This window comes from Dendropsophus ebraccatus, chromosome 4 (genome assembly GCF_027789765.1).
Source record: "Dendropsophus ebraccatus isolate aDenEbr1 chromosome 4, aDenEbr1.pat, whole genome shotgun sequence".
NCBI lineage: Eukaryota > Metazoa > Chordata > Amphibia > Anura > Hylidae > Dendropsophus > Dendropsophus ebraccatus.
Genome location: NC_091457.1, coordinates 37,739,663 through 37,755,775, shown reverse-complemented (window position 1 = coordinate 37,755,775; position 16,113 = coordinate 37,739,663). Strand labels below are relative to the sequence as shown.

At 41.7% G+C, this 16,113-nt stretch overlaps 1 protein-coding gene across 6 annotated transcripts in view; it reads left to right on the top strand.

Moving 5' to 3' along the window:
- PIDD1 (p53-induced death domain protein 1) overlaps nucleotides 1-16,113 on the top strand; it is a 26,446-nt gene extending 10,333 nt beyond the window's left edge. For 4 of the 6 annotated variants that reach the window (XM_069965615.1, XM_069965613.1, XM_069965614.1 and 1 more), the window contains 14 exons: nucleotides 1,539-1,952; nucleotides 4,599-4,805; nucleotides 5,551-5,605; nucleotides 6,698-6,899; nucleotides 7,405-7,539; nucleotides 7,746-7,922; nucleotides 8,192-8,339; nucleotides 8,427-8,562; nucleotides 9,882-10,035; nucleotides 12,579-12,702; nucleotides 12,883-13,001; nucleotides 13,379-13,486; nucleotides 13,817-14,022; nucleotides 14,812-16,113. In XM_069965615.1, coding sequence (XP_069821716.1) covers nucleotides 1,539-1,952; nucleotides 4,599-4,805; nucleotides 5,551-5,605; nucleotides 6,698-6,899; nucleotides 7,405-7,539; nucleotides 7,746-7,922; nucleotides 8,192-8,339; nucleotides 8,427-8,562; nucleotides 9,882-10,035; nucleotides 12,579-12,702; nucleotides 12,883-13,001; nucleotides 13,379-13,486; nucleotides 13,817-14,022; nucleotides 14,812-15,055 — 2,429 coding nt within the window. In that variant the 3' untranslated portion in view covers nucleotides 15,056-16,113. Of the gene's footprint in view, nucleotides 1-157; nucleotides 447-1,538; nucleotides 1,953-4,598; nucleotides 4,806-5,550; nucleotides 5,606-6,697; nucleotides 6,900-7,404; nucleotides 7,540-7,745; nucleotides 7,923-8,191; nucleotides 8,340-8,426; nucleotides 8,563-9,881; nucleotides 10,036-12,578; nucleotides 12,703-12,882; nucleotides 13,002-13,378; nucleotides 13,487-13,816; nucleotides 14,023-14,811 lie in introns of those variants that run through there. The other 2 variants (XM_069965617.1, XM_069965616.1) reach the window with 2 other exon arrangements.

Genomic DNA, 16,113 nt, shown 5'->3' with positions numbered 1-16,113 from the left:
TAAGATTCTGAGCGACTATTGTGTCACTGTTGCATTATGTATCAAGTCGCATTGTGACCACATTGAAAATCGTCAGATGTGATGTCACAATGTCACTGTAAAACAGTAGCAGACGCTACTGTATACATTGATGCTACACAGGATAGCTGAGCAATAGCTGCCCCATGTGATGTGTGGTAACATGATGGGGTTAGTAGTCGCCATACCTTTGCATATCCCCACTTCCTAATCAGTGATGGAGCCTCCGTTGAGCGGGGGACGGATGACACTGTGCATCCTCCGGTCGCAGGCTCCGTGCAGCCTCTACACTCCCCTGCAGCTCTTGTTCTTCTGCCTCACATTAAGCAGCAGCCGCAGATGCCGAGCACCATATTCCTAGGGCAGTTTTTGAGCGATGAAGTTGCCAGCAACAGGTGCCAGAGACGCAGCAACTCCCCGCCTGCCAGGTGCCCTCTTTCTCCCTGTCGCTTCTGACTGTCCACGTACTGAATGAGGTCGGGGGGGGGGGGGGGGAAGGTAGTGCTACCTGGGCCCCATCATGATGCTGCAAACAGCCCTGGCAGAGCCACAGCCTGCAGTGACAAAAAAAAACAACTGACAGCCGTGGGGCCTTGGCAATTGCACATGGGACTAACATTCAGCCACATGTATAAAATACCCTTTCATGTAGAAAGTCAAGAGTTTTAGGGCAGCTCTTTATTGTGATGTCCATCAAGTTGGAAGTGCCTATGCTCATACTGGAGAGAAGGGCTATCTCTCAATGCCTTCAGCAGATCGGAGACAGGTTTGCTCCAAACATCTCTTTGGAGTCCAGAATGTGGTGGAAAGCCAGTTCTGTGAACCAGTCAGAAATAAAGCATAGGAGGTGGGATTTTGGATGGAGTCAGCCTACAGAAATTTATTTCAGGCAACATTGCTTTAGGAGGAGTGTTGTTCTTGGCAGAAGAGAAGTTCCCAGCTCAGCTTTTTATTTTTGTGCAGCTTTTTATTTTTCTTCCGTGGTCAATGAACTGAACCATATTAATAGGGTCGGACTTTATGTGACTTTATGTGATAAAGTTTTGTTGATCTTACTTTGCAGCCTGGTGGCCACAATATCTAGAATATTAAATGTCATTATTAAACGCCAGCAGAATGTATATTATTGTAGACCAAAATGAACTTGTGTACCTGTCTATCGTTTTATAGGTCAACATAATATAAGTATATTATATATATACTAAAGTACACTAATATACTTTAGTATATATTATATATATATATACTAAAAATAATCACACCTTGAACACTTACAGACTCGTTCGAACCCAAACGCTCTGCATTTTATTACCAGTGGCTAAAGAAGTTGAATGCGGCCCTAGTCCTGGAAAACATGAATACAGGCTATGGTTGTAGCCATGTTTTCCAGGCAGCCTTAGGATTGCATCCAACTTCTTCAGCCACTGGTAATAAAATGCATGTCATTATGGTTTGGACAGACTTGAGCGTGTTCGAGGTTCGCTCATCAATAATATACACATTTATTTCACACTTCTCAGGTGGACGTGTACGGGATGATTATGGACGATGTCAAAATGGTTTGCTAAGCGATCTACCACCAGATATCAGTAAGCTTTCCTCGTTGCGCCACCTGGATCTCAGCTTCAACAGCTTTACAGATCTGCCACCCTGTGTTACTGCTCTTTCTTTACTTACCACTCTCCATCTTGGACACAACCAGCTCAAGACACTTCCTGATGAGATTGGTGAGCTGAAATTCTTGACAGACCTCTCACTTATGTCTAACCAGCTTACAGAGCTCCCTGCAGGAATTGGGCAGCTAAAAAACCTGGAGAAAATGGACCTGTCTGAGAACAGGCTGGAGTCTCTACCGGAGGAGGTCGGAAACATGCTAAAATGTATTGATCTAGATCTGTCCGGGAACAAACTTGCCAGTCTTCCTGAAACAATGTGTAAGTGTCGGCCGCGTCCTACCATATTTTGTTTCAGAAACAAATAATAGAAATACAAACATCAACATTTAAACTGCAACACCAAGAAGTCGTGGAATTATCGATTTATTCAATTTAAAGTATGAGCACCATGTGCTTAAATACACCCATCAGGGGCGTAACTACCACCATAGCAGCCATAGCTCACTGCTGTAATACACTGGGCCCCCTGAGCCATCATTACTTGCAGTATCCATCGTCTGAGCGGGTCGTCAGGGTGCTGCATATATCCCTTTAACTGCAACGCTCCTGACAAGCACTTGTATTTAAATGTTAAAGGTTATGTCTACACTTGTGGTCAGTTGGGAAAGAGGGGGCCCAATCAAAAGTTTGCTGTGGGGCCCAGTCATTTCTAGTTATGCCCCTGACACCCACTAACACCCCATGGCTATCAGTGAGGGTATTAATGAATGCACTGTATGGTCTGCAGTGTCTCCAGACTTATCCAAGTATCCCAGTATTTCTAAGCTTGGCGCTCATACTCTATACTGACTAAAATGCTTTGAATATTTTGTTTCTGTGCTTTTAGTTTCATCATTTGCATGTCTGTCATTAGCATGTCTATCAATCCTAGAATTTCCATAACTTTTCCTTTTTGGTGTTACAATTACATTGCTGAGAACTGTATACTAGGCAACTGCTGTATAGATACACCTTATAGAGAAGCATCCCCTATGCATCCCATTTCTCAGTCGTCCTTTGGGCATCTTTGTGTTCTGTCTTCTTCACCTCATTTGCTGCTGTGTGGAAACTGGCAATAAGCTTCTGATTCCTTATTGTGTGCCTCTTTGTAGTTAAAGTGTACCTGTCCTTAGCAAAAAGTTTTGATATGTCAGAGATGAAGTCGAGAAAAGTACACTCTTAATGCATTTACTCCTGGCTCTGTGTCATCTCTCCTAGACCCAGAGAGCACAGAGAGTAGGGAGAGGAGCGTGTTACAGAATTCTACTGATAGGGTCTGAACGTTCACACCCTGACCATTAGAGGGATCCAATGTTTGTACTGATATGGTTCCCAGCTGCACAGCATAGATCTATTGAGTAGCTTCCCGAGGCTGCCAGCTGTGCCTGTGGCGGTAGCTTTACATGAGGGAAAAAGGAGTTTTATTCTGGCACGCAAGAGGCGGCAACTTGTCATCTGGGAGGCGAGCCGCCCATGACTAGTCACAGCTCTCTGCCTGCCAGCTCGTTCAGCGGGGATAATTGACAGGCAGAGAGGCCACTAACGGGTCAACTATCCCCACATTTAACGCTCACAGGCAGAGAGCCTTGACTAGTCACGGATGGTATCCCGCCCAGATGACTAGTTGCCGACCCTTTTCCCCGATGTTAAGCTACCGCCACAGGCGCAGCTGGTAGCTTCGGGAAGCTACACAGTAGATGTATACTGTGCAGCTGGGAACCATATCAACACCGTCGTGCTGATTGGTTTCCTTTAAAAACTAAGACATGTCAAAAGTATTGACAGGTACTCTTTAAGTGCAAATGGTGCTCTGAGTGAATTATGCCTCTCCATTCTCCCATAGCCTCACGCTTTAACATATGAACACATTTATTGACTATAGAGCTGACTGTATTTAAAGGGGTTATACAGGTTGAAAAAAAAAGCTATGTTCTTACAAAAACAGCACCACTTCTGTCCTCAGGTTGTGTGCGGTATTACAATTCAGATCCATTCACTTTAATGGAACTGAGCTGCTAACCCACAACCAAACAGAGAACAAGAGTGGTGGGTTTCTGGAAGAAAAAATGTGGCAATGTTTTTAGAGCCTGAGGGTGCCTTCACACCTACCGTATCGCAGCAGATTTGTAAGTGCGGATTTGATGCTGTGTTCATTCATTTAGTTAAATCTGCTGCGGATTTTCTGCTGCGATACGGTAGGTGTGAAGGCACCCTGAAGAAGGAAAAAAAATCTAAAAAAAAATGCTAATTTTTTTTTTTTAAATTAGCTGAAAAGCCAGCCTTTGATTTTCAGATTCAGATCATGCTGTAAAACAAAGCTGAACTTACCAGAAATCCAGGTCCAGTCTCCTGAAGGCAGATTTATAGACTTGTGCTGGTTGAAAAAAACAGACTAAACATAGGAATTCCAGCCAGTACAGAGAGTCACAGCTCAATATGTCCATCAGTCACATAACTGCCTTCTCTCTGTGAGCGCCCAGATGGCCTGGGAAACACAGGACTTCCTGTTTTCTGACTTTTTTTGGGGGGGGGGGGGGGGAGTCAGAAAACAGGAAGTGCCGTGTTTTCTATGATAAAATAAACTAAAATAAAATAATGAATATAAATTGCAAACTTGCTTTATATCACATCTATTGTTGATTTAGATTTTGAAAGTTATAGGGACAGTGACACTTTAAAATCATTTGTAACTGAAGCCACTTTTTTTCACTGAGGATACTTGTTTTTTTTGTTTTTTCACATAGAAACAAATTGAAACTGTATTAATCATGTAGTTGTCTTCTTTGAATAACATAACCTGGTAATGTAGTATTCCTGGTATTTTGGTATACACAGTATAGGATGGCTATATGAGAACAGCTGCGGAGTGAACCATGTGTTCCACGATTCCAAATAAGATTCCAATTGTTTTTTTTTCTTGTATAGGCAACATGATGTCCCTCCATCAGCTTTACCTTAACAACAATGTCCTTGTGGCCGTCCCGGCAGGTCTGGCCAGTCTACCTCACCTTTCTCGTCTGGACTTACAGAACAACAGGTTACGCACCGTCCCTATAGAAATCATACAGTGTTCTTGTGTCTATCTCCAAGGGAATCCCATAGGTGAACCTGAGCCCTCACCTTTTTCTGAAGGTAAAACACTATCCTATAGGTGTTCACAATATTTCCTTATGTAACTCATCTGTAAATAACACAGCTTTATACTTATGTATTTACATACATATGTATTTGTAAGTATTATGAAATAATATTAATAATACAGAGTTAGTGCCATCTTTATCTGCAATCAAATCGCTGAAACTGTGTGACAGCAGCTGCATAATCATTGGCTATGTTCGCACAACGTCAAAAAAAGAGAAAAGGCGGACGATTTCGCTATTAAAAAAAGTCATTTTTTGCCGCGATTTAACTGACTGCAATGGCAATGCATTGAAGTCAATAGAAAGTGGACGTCCAATACACACAATGTATTGAATAATAATGATGTTTTTACCACGAAAGTCAAAATAATAAACATGATCATTATTTTCGGTCATCTTTTCCAAACAGCGGATGTTTTTTATAAGTTGTTCACAGGTTTTTTTTGTTACCGTTTTTTCTCTTTTTTTACTATTAAATTCAATAGACTTTTCAATTAAGCCACACCCAAAGTCCAATTAGTAACCCAAACTAGAATAATGTACAAACACTAGTCATTGCACTAGGGGAAGGCCAGGCTGCTAAATGACGACGGACGTCATTTTAAAAGGAGCTGAAAAAACGTTGTGTTGTGTCGATGGGAGTTTTTAGGAAGCTTGCAAAAACTGCACTACATGTGAACAAGGCTTTTGTGCTGGTGACATGATTATGTAATTATATAACCCTGTCTTTTCTACAGATGAAAGTCAAAGCTTAGACATAGAGGAGCTGTATGTAAAACCAGAAGACAAGAGGTAAGTTACACCAGACTCTGCAGATTTGTAGGATTAAGGGCTTATTCCCACGTCCCATATTCTATGGACGCTACAAGGAAGTAGTGGAGTCTTTCCCCAATATATAATATGTATCAATATCATACTAGGAGCCAGGATAGTGTTTAAATCTCCATGGCACTGTAATTAAGCAGCCGCACAAACATTTAAATACTTTCCCTGCTCTCAGCATCATATTGATATCGTATCATATCAGTATCGTATTGATACATGATGCCAGGCAGGGAAAGACTCCACTACAGGGCTTTCCTGTCTGTAGCGTCCATAGAATACGGGACGTGGGAAAAGGCCCTCAGATTACATTCACACGTTCAGTAGTTTTTAGTATGTCTGCAATCATCTGCATTCTTTGTCAGCAATCTAGAATAAAAAAGTAGTGGGGGGTGATAGTTAAATAAAAGGGAATGGTTTAAAATAATTACTTATCTGTATTTTATAAGGATTTGTTACTGACGTGTGTTCTGCAAAAATTTTGGACGTTATCGAGACCTCTATGGTATAATCTGTGCGGCAATTGTGGTCCACACTACAGCTTATCAGTAATTTTTGTGGATCGTAAAACACGGATTGCGGATCCATAAAACTACGGACAGTGTAAACAGCCCAATAGAAATGAATGGGCCGCAAAATTTGTCCATAATTGTGGACCTGCAAATACAGACATACCCACGGAAAGTGTGAATGTAACGTAAGGCACCATTCCCACATTGCAGTTAGCGCATGCACCTGACAATAAAACTATGACAATAAAGAGGTTTCCCGGGAATAAGATATTTTTAGAAATGAACCTGGGTGCTGACAAAACAGTAATGCATACTCGCCTACCCCGATCCCCTACTGCTAAGGTCTGGCTGGCCCTTGGTCCCTGTTTTTCTCAGGTTTTTCCTGCTTTCTGCGATGCTGAGACCATGCAGGCTATGCCGGCTTTGCCAATCACTGGGTTAGGTAGATCACCACTGCAGTGACATTACAATACAAGTTAAATACATGTAGTTTATATATACCAGAAATGATGCTGCCAATAATAACTTTTTCCTTTACAAATGTTCTTAGCTTTTGTGTCACACCAGATGGATGCTGGGTATTCCTCCCACATGGATTTCACCTTTGCTTTCCTCCTGGAGCTGTATCATGCAACACAAGAATATATTACCAGATACTGGTACCAGACCAGCAACATGTGAGGCTTGGACACCATGATGTGCTGCTAAGTAGCACCCTGGAGCTACAGCCTCATGGTATACAGTTCCTTCAGGTAAGGTCGATTGACATAGGGTAAACTGCATTGTTTGCAAACAAATGGATAGGAATGGTTTGTGGAGACAACAATCAGCCAACATTTTGCCTGTCGGCTGATCGTTGTTTTTTATTACACTAATCGGCAGATAATCACTTTGTGTAATAGGGCCTTAAGTCTGCCATGTACTACAGTCTATAAGGTCTTGCCAGAGGTTGCCTGACATTGTAACATAGTACCTTTCGGTTTATTATCTAAGTAATCAAATGATCACATGGCCTGTCTACCCAAAAAGACATTAAAAGGTAATAAAAAAAAACTCATATGTACCCAAAAATGGACCAAGCGAGACCTACAACTCATCCTGCCTAATACATCTGTGTTGATGGAATAAAATAAAGCCAGTAAAGAGTTAGGCAATCCCATGTAGATAAAAATATGTATTAAAACATGTTTGACCTATCTTCATACATGTAGTGAGATTTGCTGAGTTGACATATAGTATACTTCTCTCTTATCTCAGGATGTGGAAATCAATATCCCATTTGCCTCCTTCAAGCCTGTGCCAAAGCGTGAGGTGGTTATCAGGACTTTCAGTGACTGTACTGGATCATGGACGGACCTGAGCACTACAACAAAGGATAAGTCACTGCATGAGGTGCGACCTCTAGGAAGAAGCACAGGATGGCATTTGTGATAACACATTGACTCATTTAGTTTTTCTAATGATGTCAAGTTTAGCAAAATTTGAATAGAAAGGCAGCATGTTGTCATCCAGCTAATCCAGCCACTAAGAAACCACCTTCTGTGGACCTGTGGCTAATGGGACAATACTGTCTTCTTCATTTTTTTTTACAACTATAGATGCTGGCATCTTGTAAGACGATTCACTTCTCCTGGTTCCTTGTGGTCTCGCGTTTGGTTGAAGATTGCTGTGAAGTCCCAAAAGAGGGGGAGCTGCTGTTCTCTTCTGTGGACCAAAACATCCGAGTTGAGTTTCCACCAGGTGCAACTGCAGAGACTCGAACAGTTCGCATGCAGGTCTGTACATTCCCTTCACAATATAGTAGCACTCTCTGTCATCAATATGTCATGCTCAGAGCTTTTGTCAATCTGTCATGGCAGGGAGGGGTGGTGGAAGGAGGAGGCCTGTATGCTACACTAAGCACAGCCTCATTCACACAAGCTCTGAGCATGATATAGAGCTGACACATCCCCCTTAATGTGAAATGACTACAGACTCCAAACTTTATGCATTTGTTTTGTTTTTTTTCATTTTCATCCCTTTTTTCATTTACTCATTATTGTAGGTTTTGCCGGTTTCCATGAAAATGTTGGAGAAGATCACTGGAGATGTGGAGTCCTCCATTAGCCCCCTCTTATGTCTTTCACAAAGTTCAGCAGCAAACTTTCTGAGTCCTGTTAGGATTCAGTTGCCTCTCCCCCCTGGTGTGACAGGTCAGGTGGTACACTAGTTGAAATGCGATGGTGATGTTATGTGCTGTTATTGGTCCATTGACTGTGTTCTTGTTTTATTGTTTATAGGCGACAGCTTGGATCGCTCCCGTCTGTTCCTTTTGCATGGTGACCCTCGGGCACAGACCTGGACTGATATAACCAACCAGGTGGTGTTACAGATCACTCATATTTATGCTCAATTTCAGGTGGACCATTTTTCTTGGTGAGTTCCTATTATTTGACATGTACACACAGAATAATACATGAGAAAAAATTGTGCCATGCTACGTCACATACCACTTAAAGGAGTATTCCACCCAAGTGGAAATGCTCCCAAACCTTGCAGGTCTTACTCACCAAGTCCCCCCTGAGTATTTTTAGCCATCCCCTGTCTTTCTATCTGTTGCCATTCCTGAGTTACAAGTTCCTCTAAAAGCTGTACTATATCCAAGATGGTGCCGACCGGGAAAACTCTATTTTCCAGCATACATTGGAGTTAGTGCCAACTGCCAAGTATCAGCATCATCTTATCATATCTGCGTATCGCTGGCTCAATCTGCTTCTGCTTTACACTGTAAACAAAATATCTATCTATCTATCTATCTATCTATCTACATAGAAAAATTTGAGAGAGAGAGAAATTAAACAACTGTGTTTCCTTTCCCGTTTTACTGCTCAGGAGGCTGTCACTGTTGTTTGCTTTCGCCAGGTGCTCATTGATTGGTGTGATGTCAGTGGTGGGCGGGGTTAAAGATGAGGTGTTACAGCATGCCTGGAGAAGGGGGGGGGCAGAGGATTGGAGACCAGGATGTGGACCAGCTGGACCAGGAATTGTGGATTTTTTGCAGTTTCAGGCTATGTTCACACTACGTAAATCTACGGCCGTAGTTCTCGCCGCAGAACTACAGCTGTAGATTTGCGGGGTGGAAAATAGCATTAATTGCTATGGGATCCTGGCCGGAGCGTACACACATCGTATACCCTCCGGCCGTTTCCCACCCGCCGCCGCAAACAACTGACAGGTCCATTATTTGTGGCCGGAATTCTATGAATTCCGCCCGCAGAAGGACCTGTCAGTCCACACAGTGAAGCGAGCGGCTCCGGCTCCTCGCTTCACTCTTTGCTATGGGAAGCTCTGATGCGGGTGCGCGCTGATGCGCCCGCATCAGAGCTCCACGGAGGAAAGATCATCCTGATCGTGATGATCCGGGCTAAGACCGGCCGTTCCGTGACTCGGACGGGGTCACGGAACGGGCGGATGTTCACGTAGTGTGAACATAGCCTCAGAGTGTAAGTCAGGATGTGCTGCAGACAAATTGCCCAATTCATGTAATAGAAACCTATTACAAAGAAGCTTAGATAATGGGTGAGGATTCAACAGGGTTATATCTTTCTTAAGTGGAGTACCCCTTTAAGGCAATGTATGGTGCAGTATAACACAGACTATGCATACCAATGAAAACTAAAGTTGTATATATCTGTAATATTTGTAACCAAATATTACTTCTTATTTTTGTTGTTGCTTAAATATCTTTTTTTAAGGTACTGGTTATGGTATACAAACACAAAGGCCTATGTCTGTGAGCTGGCCAAGAATGTGTATAAGCAGCTGCGTACGTACAAGGTCAACTTTGTTGCTTTGCAGAGGAAACGGGACCCAGAGCAGGTGCTGCTGCAGTGTGTTCACAAACACAAGGTACAATTTATATCTAAAACTGCATATCCATAGTTCTTTATTAATATTCTTATGATGCATTCACCATCCTTTATTTCCTGGTGAAAAAGGAACATTGCAAGTAGGCCAGTAGCATGTGGGGTAGAGCTCTTACTGATTTAGGTTTCATTAGAATGTGTGACACAGGATAGATGATTTTAGACTTTTTACGACTGTACCTGCGGCTCATGTTGGGTTCAGACGCTGATTTTAGATATATGAGGCTCTCCCGACAGATGTCAGCAAGGATAGGGGTCGGGCAGTGATTTTCCCTTTGTTCTGGGAGAGATAATCTGCAGTTAGAGCTCTGTTGTTGTAGCTTACCAATCCCCATAGAGAACACAGGAATGGTTGACCACACCAAATGTTCCTGTGTATGGGGAGGATGAGCAGTGGGTGGGAGAGATAACTGATCAATCGTTCGTTCCTTAGTTATTGAAGGTGTGGACCTGTGAATGGCGACCTTTATGTTCACGACCAACTGATGCTCCATTTAACCATGGGGACATGGAACATCTGTTCTCCTCATTGGTGGTCAGGTATTTATTACTGATCCTACAGGTATTTTATTGTTGTTGTTAAGGGGTTCCCTTTAATGCAGAGCAAACAGGCTTCCATAGTCTGCAGCCTACAAATTGCTGTTGGATTTACATACAAGGGATTTGGATACTTTGCAGCTATGTGTCAGCTTTATCTGAATACACTGTCTTTATATCAGTAATAAATAGGTTTAAGGGATTTGTTGCTTACCCAATTAGCTCACAGGTTATTCCCATTGCAGAATGTAATGGCACAGAATATACCATCAGTACTGGTGAAAAGGCTATACCGCAGTATCCTGTACAGCCAGTAGCTACTGTAGGAACACTGTAGGAATGTAAAGCAGCATTGTGACCCCTTTAGTCTCTGGATGAATAAAGGTCCCAGTAGTTGGACCCCCCGTCCCCACTGACTAAAGCCTAGTCATATGCCGTGTTGGGAATAACTCTTAAACAACAGGGAACTTAAAGTCCTAGGTAAATCAGTTTTGCTAGTTTCTAGGGAAGTATAATGTAATTGTCGGCTTACATTGTACATTGTGCTTCAGACAGAGGTTGAGTGCAACACGACTGTTCAAGTGACAAAATCCGTCATTTTCCAGCTAAGTAATAGCATGTGCGATTGCCTGCATGTTTTTTCTGTATGGGATTTTTGTGTGTTGAGCTAAATACCTTTGCGTGAATAATTAAGCATATAAAACCAGCATAAAATTATACTAATAGGGTTTAATGGTAATAAAGATTGATGGCCTATCTATGACCCATCACTGTTTGACTGGTGGATATCCTACCTCTATGATCCCAACTGATCTGCAAAAGGACAGGGCCATAGAGCGCACATAGTCAGTGTCACAGGCTGCTTAATGTGCATCCAGGCAGGGCTATGTGTATGTGACTAGGCCTGGTACGCCACATTGAAATGCGCTGAGCTACTAGATGGATCATGTACAGGCACCTGGTAAAGTGTTGTGAATCCATTATTTTGCTGATGCGGAGAACCCCAATATTTTGTCACTGGTGCCCACACCTAACATTGTATGCTCATTGAAAACCTTATTTGAATTCTTCTAGGTGCCTGAGGAGGTTTGTGTCACAAGTTCTTAAAGAGTGATAATTTTTTTTTTATTAACTTTTTTTTGTTACATAAATTTTGTAGTTTCAAAGGTTTAGTACTAAACCATATAAATAGATATGATTTCTTTATATTTTCAAAACAGGAAGGTATCCTAATCTGGGGAAAGCAGATAATCTAACATATACATCCAGTACTAGTGACAATGCCAGATCTCTGCATTTAGAGCCACAACTGTGTGGTTAAAAATAGTATGAGCATCCTATGTATGAACCTGGGGCCCAGAATTGAACATCATAGTCTAGATGATGCCGCACTAAAGCTTTATAAAAAAGAAGTATAAGGCTGGCTTCACATTATGTCTTTACAAAAATGGATGGAATAAAGGATGCATTTGTATGTATCCGTTTTGATCCATTTTTTCCTTTGACTTCCATTATAAAAAAAAAAAAAACAGATCAAAACACATCCGTTTTTTTTACCATACATAAAAACATAGTTGTCCTTATTTTTGAGTATGTTAAAAAAAAATTATGCGTTAATCCGCTCTTTTAATAATGGAAGTCAATGGAAACACGGATGCACACAAATGCCTCAGTTTTTTGCAAAAACATATGAAAAAAGCGGATTGCAAAAACGTGATGTGAACTCTAACCTTCTACAAATACCCTCAGATCCTTGTCTACATGTGATTTTCCCAGTCTCACCCCCCCCCCCCCCCCATATAAAGCATGCACGTTATTAGGACCCAGAGCATAACTTCACATTGGTTGCTACTAAAAGATGAGTAATATGATATGAGTAATATGGAGTGCATGCAGTTTCCGAGACACAGATTGGAATGGTGAATACTGAAGACAAAGTATAAGCATCTCCTCTCAGTGCTTTCTTATAAGTTCTCCTTTCTCCCTTAGGTGGAGTCAACAGTTAAAAGGCTGCAGGATAGATACAAGGGCCCGGAGCCATCTGACCTGGTTGAACTTGTGGAGGGGGAACAGTTTTTTGCAACATTTGAACAAGGTCTAAAGTTGCATTCAGGTAGCGTGCATTTCTTGTTTTATCTACCAGATTCTGCAATGTAATTTATTTTCTTCTGACTCTTCCATATGATATATATAACATAACTTTATTTTCACTTATATGCACAATAAATGGCAATAAGACTTGTACTTGGTACGGAGCACTCTGGCCCAGACTCCTCTATATTTTCCCCCTTAGATCGTCCTGATTGTGTGGATGGCAGAATATGTTTTGCGTTCTATTCACGTATGAAAAACATAAAGGAGGTCTATGTAACATCGTCTGCTGACAGGATGGAGAAAGATGTCAAAGGACAGGTAACAATCTCTTCTAACTGTGTGTGATTCTCCTAATTTACATGGAAACTATTAGGTTTTTGTAAAGTGGATCTGTGATACCCCCCCAAACAGATAAGAAATTGCCAGCACTGGTGTGTCAGTCCTAATAAACACTGTTCAGTCATATAAGTTGTCTGTGTCTCATCATTCTTTCTAAAAACAAATGTATTCATTGCAGGATAGTGTCAAAGAGGCGTGGCCTAGAGTGTCCTGTGCCCTAGGGCTTCAGGTATACGTCCCTGCCTCTGACCCCCTGTGTATAATAAGCCAGCTACCTGCATATTAAACTGTCCAGATCCTGAGCCATTTAGGGCATTACCAATGTATATAATTCTAAACAACTTCTTGTTTCATAGGTTTCTTTTTACCGTGGCTTGGTCCCAGAAGGTGTTCCAGAGGAGGTCACTAAACACAGGAAAGGGTCTCGATCTGACTGGATGGCAACGCTGCCTATTAAACTGCCTGTAAGATGCGCAACAATTCACATGAAAAATATGATTGTTGGATTTTTCTTCTACACTACCTGTCCGTCTTCAGCTGGCCATACACAGTACAGAACCCACTCTCCTCTGATCGCAGATGTTAGGGAAAGAAATATTGTTGGATTGCACCATCCCTAGTCTTTTCTTCCCATGGGTGATATAATCTGCTGCCAGAGAGGATTAGCATTGGCTTATTCTGCCCTTCCACTGGGAAAAAAACATGCGCTATCCAAACTGTATGGCCAGCCTTACCTTACATTACCTAAGATGGTTGTGCCTGTAATCTCAAGACTTTCTTCTTATCTTTGCCAGAAAACGAAGTACCCAAATGAAGACCATGAAAGACAAAAGCATGATCGCTTACTGCCTCCACTGAATATAGGCAACCCTGAGATGGGTTATCTGACAGAAACCAACCTACTAAGCATCGCCAGTCAGATCGGATCAGACTGGATGAACATCGGTATTAACCTGGGGCTGTCGTATCAAGAGCTGAAACGTATTAATTATAAAAACAGGTGAGAGATAAGATATGTAACACAACCAGATCTATCGCTCTCATTACTATGGTGTACACACACAAGTGGACTATCTGTGTCCCTTCACAGCATATAATATGTTTGGTCTGAGCATGTGTATATACTGTATAACAGGAAATGTGCCCATAATAATAATAAAGGAATAGCAGGAGATAATAATGATGATTATAATATTAATAATAATAATTTTTATTTATATAGCGCCAACAGATTCCGCAGCACTTTACAATTCTGTGGGTACATACATAGAAATAAATCAGACATTACAGAGATATACATATAACTATCCGTACATGAGAAGTGAGGGCCCTGCTCTCATGCATGAGCTTACAGACTATTAGGAGATCTAATAAAATGCTTTCCCATCAGTTCATGTTATGGTGTTTGCAGTGTCTGTCTGAGGTCTATGAATTGAAGATTTTCCTTCTATACCTTCATTAGATACCTCTAGCCATACAGGGGTGTTGCTGCCCAGACTCATTTAGTGCATTTGGCTGTAATATGTTTGCACCAAATATTTTGTAGTTTTAGAAGAATTTCCTGAAGCCCCTCTGGAGCATTCTATATAGAAAATTATAATTATAATGACAAATAAGGAGCCCAGATATCTTGTGTTTTAGCCCAAGATATCCTATGTTTAGGTAGGAGAGCAGCACTCCCTCAGCTCCGGCCAGGCATCGGTGTATAGGAGAGTACTCGTTCTTTTAACATGGCACATTTCTCTGTATATAATGATGATCTCGTCTTTCTTATTTTCCGTCTTCCCAGTAACGACATGAATCAACTCATCTTGGATATGATATTTTTATGGGCCCGGAATAACTCTGAGCATCCGGACTGTGTACAGAAGTTAGTGCAGGCCATGCGGAGTAGCAAAAGAAATGACATAGCCGATGAAATAGAAGACGTGATAACTTTGGGAAAAGAAAAGTACACACAGTCTATACGAAGAGTCGGTCTGGACCAAGGCAACAGCAGTGAAGACTCTGCAATCGCAATGAGTCAGTCATGAAGCCAGAATGGACACAACTAGAAACTAGAGCAATCCCTAAAATAATGGTGCACAATCTGCCGCCCACCATCTGTTATAATACTACAATCCTCCTCGGGCCTGGAGCCCCTTTGATTGTCCAGGTATGATGGAAATTGTAGCTTTGCAACAGCTGTGCACCACTGCCCTAACACCTATATAGACCCAATACTGGTGGTCTGTCTTTCATAGTCATAATAGAAGCCACTAAAATCTCATATTGAGGTTTTGTTTGTATATTTTATTGTCAAATACTGGAGCTATCTATGAGAGTTGTCTCTCTGTTATCTCAGGTGCTTCGTTTGAGAGCAAACATGCTGAAGGGGGTATTGGGCATTGGTAAGATACGTATCCTATACGCCATAACAAGAGATTTTGATAAATCCTTCCCACGGTGAAGATTACAAAAGCAGCTGCTATTTCATGCACACAGCCGTATTATAAGTCCGTTTTGTACAGAGCTGTAATAGGAATATCATATGAATGGGGCATGTTTGTATGGGACAATGTTTTTGTTCATATGGCGGCACACAAAGGAGCCTCCATGCACTGGAGTAGAGTGTCTATACACACAATACCTTAATGGGGATTACCCAACCTTAGAAAAGTTATGACTATCTTCCAGATTGGGCATTAATATTGAATTGGTCGAGAGTCCAAATCCCAGCAATCGGCTATTTGAAGGGGTTGTGCTGCTTGTGTAAGGGCTGTAATGTCTTCAATATTTACTAGTGCTTATCCTTACAATTTCTGTGCTATAAGTAATAGCGGTGTAAGGCACTGTAGTGTTGTCCCATTCAAATAGGACAGCACTGTCTTATCTTACATTGGCTTTACTAATAGTACAGCTATGCAGGGATGAGCAGGAGGAAATGCTTGCACAAGCACCACAGCCCTTAGGCAGCAGGAGTGCCGGGACTTGTACCTCCACCAATCTTATATTGTTCCAATAACTTTGTAAGGCTGGGTAGCCCTATTAAACTGCACTGGCATAAAAGCTGACAGCCCCTTTAATATAATGGTGTTTGTACATTATACTT